The sequence below is a fragment of the Etheostoma cragini genome, chromosome 8 (genome assembly GCF_013103735.1).
Source record: "Etheostoma cragini isolate CJK2018 chromosome 8, CSU_Ecrag_1.0, whole genome shotgun sequence".
Taxonomy (NCBI): Eukaryota; Metazoa; Chordata; class Actinopteri; order Perciformes; family Percidae; genus Etheostoma; species Etheostoma cragini.
This window is the reverse complement of record NC_048414.1, coordinates 11,660,631-11,669,091: the sequence shown is the minus strand read 5'-3', so window position 1 is coordinate 11,669,091 and position 8,461 is coordinate 11,660,631. Positions and strand designations below refer to the sequence as shown.

The window sequence follows — 8,461 nt, the reverse complement described above, 5'->3', positions numbered from 1 at the left end:
CCGAGTGGGTGTTACCTTATGGCACCAGTCATGTGACTGCACAGCACCTGACTGGCGCAGCTTGGCAGTGCTATTTGCTTTTGATATGCAATATGGAAGTCATGTGTATTGTTAGTTTTGGACGATTCACTCGTCCACAATTTAATTTGGTTCTACTAATTATCCTTCAGCTTGGCCTACACACAGTGGAGGGAGTGTGGCCATTACCGCAGTCTTTCACCTCCTCTACCGAGCGATACCCTCTGAACCCAAAGGCTTTCTACTTTGGGTACGGAAGACAATTAGCCGCACAGCCGGAGTGTTCTGTTCTCGATGCTGCATTCAAGAGATATTTTTCTCTCATTTTTCCGGACTACACTACAGGTAGGTGATAAAGTAAAGTGGAATTAGGACTATTGTAAAACGAAAACTAAGAAACTAAGATTTTACACTTAGAGTTAAATATTTACATGGTACTTAAAGTCATGTGATGTTTATGGGTTGCCCACTTGTAAAATTAGAAATATTTTAAATAGTTGAATCCAAATATTAAATGTTACACATAAATGTTAAATCTCAATGTTAAATGTGAATGTTAAAATGTTAAATGAAAATCTAAATGATAAATCTAAATCTAAATGTTGACTTTAAATGTTCTCTAATGACTCTAAATATTTAACTAATATGCTAATTAAAAATGCCAAATTACCAAAATAAAAGCTTGAGGAGGTCAGTGTGTGTTTACAGTGTCAAAAAAAGGACGCCGATTCGTTGGACATTTTGCAGAGCGACAGTACCGTCCCTGGTCGGGGTGGCTTTTATGCAAGTGAACGTAACAGATCAGTCAAAGTGAGCCCCCCTCGTGGATGGCTGTACCCTTCATAAAAGTGACACTAAAAACTTTCCCCAAACGTGTTTATTATTTTAGGTAGTCATTATCACAATAATCCATGTCCAAGAGTCCATTTCCCCGGATGAGATGGTTTTTATTCGTTATTTGACACTATAAACACACACACTTACCTCCTCAAGCTTTTATTTTGGCACTTCTGGTTAACATCATTGTGAATTTGCATATAAGTTAAATATTTAGTTTCACCCAAAACATTTAGATTAACATTTAGGTTCAACATTTATATTTAGATTTAACGTTTGGATTTAGCATTTAGATTTAAAATGTAGGTGTAATATTTAATATTTGGATTTAACTATTTAAATATCTCTAAATTGACAAATTGTATTGTAAATGTGCAAAAATGTGACCTTCAAAAATCCTTACCTGTTTTTTAAACTTTGTTTGAAACTAAATGTGACAAAATGTTGCTGTTATCTTAAGCGTGGGCTGCTTTACAAACGGCACCCCTATACAGTACTTTCAATTTATTATTTATTGGGTCAGAACTAGGCTATATTATAATTTGTATAGGACCAGCATTTACTGTGAGATATGTGTTATAAAAACATATACTGTACAAAATATATTTAAGTCCTGAATTGGATTTTTTTTATTATTATAGTGTCAGCAGTAAGAGTAGTGATTCAGACATTTATGATTGCATTATGGAGGCACAAAAATGTAAAGCAAAGTGCTCACTGGTTTAGTTTTGAATGTTCTGTTTGTCATGTTGGCTTTTGAAGTAGATCAATGAGCTTTGTGGAGACAGCAGTTTGTGAGTCTGCCTGTGTATGTGTACCAACTAAAAATACAACAGTGACAATGGACCCCTATAGCATTGTTTCATGTTTGTGTTTTCAAAAGTATAATGGCAGTTTGAGTGTAACATTGTTAAAAACCGAAGTGCACAGACAACCTATGCACTTATGCAAAACTTTAAAACCCAGCAACTAGTGACTGTATTACATTCACTTTTATGACCGACAGGGAATGGTGTTCTGCGATTCAGTGGAGACAAACCATTTACTTTTGAGATCAGAGTTGATCATGCTGATTGTGATAGTTACCCAAATGAGAACTCGTCTGAGAGATGTAAGTATTGACACATTTATCTGAGCCAGAGCACAACAGGTAAATGTTCGATGCATTATCTAACTTGCTCCTATTTCTGTTTCAGACAATCTGAGTGTCTCTGCAGGAAAAGCATCTCTAAATGCCGACACAGTGTGGGGTGCTCTAAGAGGTGATTATAGCCAACACACGGTTTTTTAACAACATGAATAAACAAAATAGAAACACATGTGAACAAAAGTACAAACAATTAGCAAAGAAAAGAATAGATTTCATCCGCGTTTGTTTAGCAAGTTGCACTGGATTCCTCATGCTACATAATAGCTCATTTAATAACTGATCTAATTATTCCACTGTTATCCTGAGTTAAATGATTTCTGATTATCTTCTATATATCCTCTGATGAAGCACAGGTCTGGAAACCTTCAGTCAGCTGGTGTATCAAGATGATTTTGGCACAGTAAGTCAAAATTTGAATTCATGAGGCACCTTCATTTTTCTTTTGGATCAGTTAAATTGAATATATTTCCCCATTTGTCCTTTCTTTTAGTATTTTGTGAACAAGACTGAGATTGATGACTTCCCGCGGTTTCAGTTCAGGGGGATATTGTTGGACACTTCACGTCACTATTTACCAGTGCAGGCCATTTTAAGAACTCTGGTAATAATCAGATGATATAATTCTAAACTTCAGTCTTCTGTTTTTATTCAGTGGTGATAACATATATCTTTCTTGTTAGGATGCAATGGCATACAGTAAGTTCAATGTGTTCCATTGGCACATTGTTGATGACCCCTCCTTCCCTTACCAGAGCCGCACATTTCCAGACCTTTCCAGTAAGGTATGTCATGTGGATGAATCCAGCTTATAAGTAATGAGAAAGAATAAGCCACCTTAAATCACGTGCACCATGACTTGGCACATATAATTTGTATCTGCATTTTAGGAGAAGTAACACTGTTATTTTATATTATCCTACATTTGAACTAGGCCTACTGTATGTGGGTTCATAGGGTAGGAAAGTACTGACAAGTTGCATCCACCCTGAACAAAGGCTTCTGGCTCTGATTCAGGGGGCTTTCCATCCAATGACTCACATCTACACACAGTCAGATGTGAGAAGGGTGATCTCCCATGCCAGGCTGTGGGGAATAAGGGTCCTTCCAGAGTTCGATTCACCCGGCCACACCCAATCTTGGGGAAAAGGTAAAATTTACTCTGACAGAACTGTTTTATCAAATGATTTAACAGATAAAGTACTTGGTATTATGTATGTTTTGGTCAACAGGAATCTGTCTGCCAAACCTGCAAACCTGGACTATAAATGGCAACAAGGCATCATGTACTAAATCTAGTTTTTGACTCCCTTTTTTATCTGGGGGACTCTACATGGCAACAAATGCCTGCACCCCTACAGACAATGCAATACATGCATTTAAACAAAGTGCTGAACTAAATCTGATTGATTACCATTTATTTTTCAGGGCAGTCTGACCTGTTGACACCCTGCTACAGAGGGAGCACCCCTTCGGGTACTTTTGGTCCTGTTAATCCAGTGTTACCCTCCACCTTCCAGTTCATGGCGAAACTATTTAGAGAAGTGGCATCGGTGTTTCCTGATTCCTATATCCACTTAGGAGGGGATGAGGTGGACTTTTCCTGCTGGTAGGTTGAAATGTGACAGATCATTCAAATTTTTGCTGACTGTATTTGACCAGGTTCCGCTCATTATTGTTTGTTTACATTGTTACCGAATTTGTACACAAATTAGTACACTGTTTTCATCTGTTTAAAGAAGAAAAAAGTAGTCGATTTAGGTACATGTCTTTTTAAAATAACAACAAAAAGACTCCCACTGCTTGTTTCCATAGGAAGTCCAACCCAGATGTCCGAGCATTCATGCAGAAGATGGGATTTGGCGGAGACTTCACCAAACTGGAAGCATTCTACATGGAGAAGTAAGTTGTAAAGGGAAACATACTGTATGATGGAGAAAATCAACATGTTGATGTTACAAATGTCCTTAATGTCTCAATTTCCAGGATTGTGAACATTACTTCAGCTCTCAACAAGACGTCGATCGTGTGGCAGGATGTGTTTGACTACCATGAACGAGTAAGTACACCCCAACAAATATCACCTCTACAATATAAAATAACTATTTAGGCTCCTATACTTTTAAGATGTTTAAAATATGATTCTACATTTTTTTCTGGGAAGATTTAGGTCATTGTTTTTTTTACAGATGAGCAGTGATTTACATAATCACAAGTATCTTTATTTGAAATGCCAACATTTCTTATTTCATTGGAGCCCAGTATATTGTCTCCAAGTGTCTGCATTAATTGAAAGAGATATTTGAACTTAACGTCTTTGTCCTTGAATTCTTTTCTGCAGCAGGTGAAACACCATCAGTTTTTCTAGAAGATACTGTCTGTCACAGTGCGGCCTCAAATGAGTTCACACAGGCTTGGAATTGTCAGATTAAACACAATAAGCCTATTATGGCTGAAATAAATATCCTAAAAGTTTACAACAAAATAATGTTGAACTCAGCAGGTTAATTTGTTTGAACCAATTGACCAACAAAAAGTATATTGTCCAATACAGACAATCGAATGTATCACACAACCAATTAATGTAAGGCTGATAGTCAATAGCATTGTGTTGCAGCGCAGCTGTTTATCAGTAGTGGAGGTATGGAGACATGGCTGTTACCTGTGTGAAGTGCGGAGGGTGACTAATGCAGGGCTCAGGGTGATTCTGGCCTCTCCATGGTATCTGGACCAGCCAGGGCCCACTCACAACTGGGCCCGTTACTACACTGTGTGGCCTCTCGCTTTCAAGGGTCAGAAAAGAGCCTGTTTGCTGTGGCTAGTTTTGCTTTCACTTGCTGTGCATGTTTTTTTTGTCTCTAATAATATTTGGATGAGATAAACACGAACAAGTGAGTTTTGAGTGTCAGGCCCTGACATATGTTGAATCAGTTGAAAAAAGGCGGGACACACCACACAAACTAGGGCAACGGTCGCCTTGGTGTGTTAGGCCTTTAGTGCATCACAGAATGTTGTATTTGTAGCCGTACCACTAGGTGGCAGTAAAGACTGTTGTCCATGTGTTATTGTTACAGAGACATATTCTGTGTCCCACTTCCAAATAGTATTCTAATTTTATACAGAATGTGCTGCACAGAAATCTTTTAGCATATAAATAAATGCTATTTTTAATCACTTTTACAGTCTGAATACGCTACAAACATTGAAATTAAAATTAGAATGCAGTATGGAATTCGACACAGCTACATAAGTATGATTGCTGTGGTACAAGCTAACAGTGCTGTCTGATGCCCCGTCGCTAGCATTCACACTTCCCTGCACACAGAAGTAGATAAATATTTTCATTGGCAGTTATATCATAAAGCTCCTTGTGTCAAACTATGAGAAGGAGCGAGATCTCCAAGCACACTTTAGTTGTTTTACCTTCAGGTTGCTTATCAGAACAAACTAGGAAAAACCACTGTGTCATCATGTTGCGTTACTGTAGTCAATACTAACTCATTTGATTACAAATTATTAAAACAAAAATGCTTTAATAATTGTATATAAAACTGTACCAAACTCAAAAGAAATTAGTAACCAACTGTCAATTTATGTCGATTTATATGATAGTGCTAATATGTACTGTGCACAGCATGCTCCAAGATGGTGAGAATATTTTAGAGGATAGTCTGCCGAGGCTTTTAGTTAATTAACAGCCTAGTTTCGGGGAAGAGTATGTTTTTGCAGCATAAGAACTATTTTTAGTAATCCATTTGGAGCCCCATTGGATGGGTACAAATTCTGTGAAACCTCGCTGGTATAAGCTTGTCCTTGTACTGCAACACTACATACAGACAGGTCAGTTGCAATATAGCACAGAAGAGCAGGCCTTCATGTTGTTTGTCACCCTGCTCAGATTCCTATGGACACAGTACTGCACATCTGGAAGGGCACCCCAGCTAGTTATAAGGAAGAGCTCAGCAGGATGACCAAAGCTGGCATGAGGGTCCTGCTGGCTGCCCCATGGTACATCAACCACATTGCCTATGGTCAGGATTGGCGCAACTACTACACTGTGCAGCCACTGAACTTTTCTGGTGTGTGCATGGCCAAATAATATCACACATAACCTGGCCTTAGTTGTGTGCTAATGATGGGAGCATGTAGAGACCTGTTAAATTTTGACTTGCCGAGTTTTGACTTGAAGTGGTGTGGTGAATTTATAGTGAAGATTCTGATTGATAGTAAACTCATTACTAGCCTATCTTTAAATAAAACCCATCATGTTAAAGGAAAGCTTTACACTGTCCCCTCATAGGTACTGTGGAACAGAAGAAGCTGGTGATAGGGGGTGAGGTCTGCATGTGGGGGGAGTATGTCGATGCCACCAATCTCACTCCACGTCTTTGGTATCAGATTAAACAAATCTCCTGCAATAATAAAACTAATGAACTTAGTAAAGTAAGTGTAGCAACAATTGTATCAATCATTTAAATTATCACCGCTTGCACCCAAAAATCCCAGGCCAAGGGCAAGTGCTGCCGCGGAGAGACTGTGGAGTGACGAGAAGCAGACCTCCAGCGTGGACGAGGCGTTTCCTCGCTTGCAGGACTTTCGCTGCAAGCTTGTGAGGTACTAAACCTTTTCTGTACAAGAACTTCAAAGGGCTCCGTGCTGGCATACCTTAACAAGACACTGGGCTTTTTCTCATAATATTTGCCTTATTAAATACTCATGTTTCTGCTTCCCTTTCTCCTCAAGGCGTGGCATCCGAGCAGAGCCTCTGTATGTTGGACACTGCAAACATGAGTACCAAGGTGTTTGAAGATGTTGGATGGATTCACATTGCGAGGTTTTTCTGGTGAATGTTTGGACTAATTACGTTCATAGTTGCCTTCTTTTAAAGTGGGGAATTTTTTTTAAAGAAAATTGTTTATCCAGTCTTAATGCACACTATAAAATGCTTTCTCAGGGACTTGTCTCATTACTGTTTCTCATTCAATTTTTTTGTAATAACATTTTAAGTAGTTTTATTTTAGGTTTGACATATTTAGCAGTCATATACAGAGAAATGTGAACAAAAACATTGTTTGAAGAACCCAAAGTGCTGCACTATGATGCCATGTTGAATTGTAGTTGATGACCGCAAAATTATAGAATGTAGATTTTAAACTGTAGGAACCCTGCCGGTATGCTGTAGCTTGCACTCTTGCAATGTAATGTAATATAAATATTATTGGTTTGCAGGTTGCCAGTTAAATGTCAACTCTTATTTAAAACAGAAAAAAAAACCATAAACAGCCTTTTTTAAGATATTGGCAGTTTAAAGTTCCAGGTGGTCCAACCTCCATGTCTTAATAGACGAAGCGAGCACCCAGAGGAAACTCAAGGAGAGATGACAAGAACATGTACAATTCACACAGTAACTCAATCAAATTAATATTATTCATAAACATATGACACTCATTCTCAGAAATGTAGGGAATCTTCATAAAAACCCTTTAACAGGGGAAAATGGGAGTAACCTCAGGAGGAGAGGGGGGGGATACCTCCTCTAGAAGGAACAGACATGCAGTAAGTGTTATATGTTTCAACACAAATTAAACTAGTAGAATTGCAATGGAGAAACAGAACTATAAATATAATGTGGGCGTGGCTTGTGACTTGGAGGTAGAGCGGTTGCCCCTCAAACACAGGACGGTTCGATTCCAGGCTCTCTCTGGCCACATGTCAAAGTGTCCCTAAGCAAGACACTGAGGCACAAGTTGCTCCCCGGATGCTGTCTGTAAAACTGTCCACTGCTCCTACTACTTAGATGGGTTAAATGCAGAAATTACATATCACTTCAATGTACTGTGTATGTGAGAATAAAGATAAGAAAATGAATACATTTTGTTTTTGTTTCTTTATAATAATTCAAATACAAAAACAGTTTGATATAGATGTAAAGCAGCTTCCAGATACCACAAGAGCTGATTGGACCTCAAACACAAAACTTCAATAAGAAAACCTTTCAGTGTGGCAACATTTTTTTGTTAAACTATTCTACAGTGAGCAAGGGTGAAACTCGACATGTTTTGTGAGGAAGAATTTGAGTAGTCCTTGGGGAGATTTACACAGGAAAGACTTTCTTCCATGGCTTGCAAGAGTCTTGATAGGGACAAAACACATAACCCATGCTTTGTTAACAATATAAAAAATAAAACTGCCTTTTTGGACAAGATAGATCTTCCACTGAGGCGTCGACATGTCTTGACAGCAGTGTTTTGGAGATCATCTTGTCCTGAGCTTGAGAATGCTCCATGCCACATAATGATAAGAATGCACTTGAAGAAGAACACAGTATCCTGACACACAAACACATTACTATATTAAATATGTATTCAGGTATCACATTCCTATGCAGTTTCATAATGAAGCACCAAAATATGAATTTACTCAAGTATTCATTAGTCTAGGTGTAATTTAATTGATATA

At 38.2% G+C, this 8,461-nt stretch overlaps 1 protein-coding gene across 2 annotated transcripts; it reads left to right on the top strand.

Annotated features, from left to right (window-relative positions):
- Positions 1–29: 29 nt before the first annotated feature.
- hexa (hexosaminidase A (alpha polypeptide)) lies at positions 30–7,864 on the top strand. 2 transcript variants are annotated; one of them, XR_004657704.1, is made up of 14 exons: positions 30–363; positions 1,862–1,966; positions 2,052–2,117; positions 2,359–2,405; positions 2,496–2,606; positions 2,686–2,787; positions 3,020–3,152; positions 3,431–3,611; positions 3,818–3,904; positions 3,989–4,061; positions 4,620–4,794; positions 5,901–6,081; positions 6,303–6,393; positions 6,509–6,614. XR_004657704.1 is itself a non-coding variant. In XM_034879823.1 (14 exons), exons 1-14 carry the CDS (start codon positions 93–95, stop codon positions 6,807–6,809), a joined length of 1,614 nt encoding a protein of 537 aa, XP_034735714.1. In that variant the 5' UTR covers positions 31–92; the 3' UTR covers positions 6,810–7,864. The 2 variants fall into 2 exon arrangements, 1 of the variants encoding a protein (XP_034735714.1); XM_034879823.1 differs by lacking the exon at positions 5,901–6,081 and adding an exon at positions 6,746–7,864 and having other exon boundaries at positions 31–363; positions 6,509–6,616.
- The last annotated feature ends 597 nt before the right edge of the window (positions 7,865–8,461 follow it).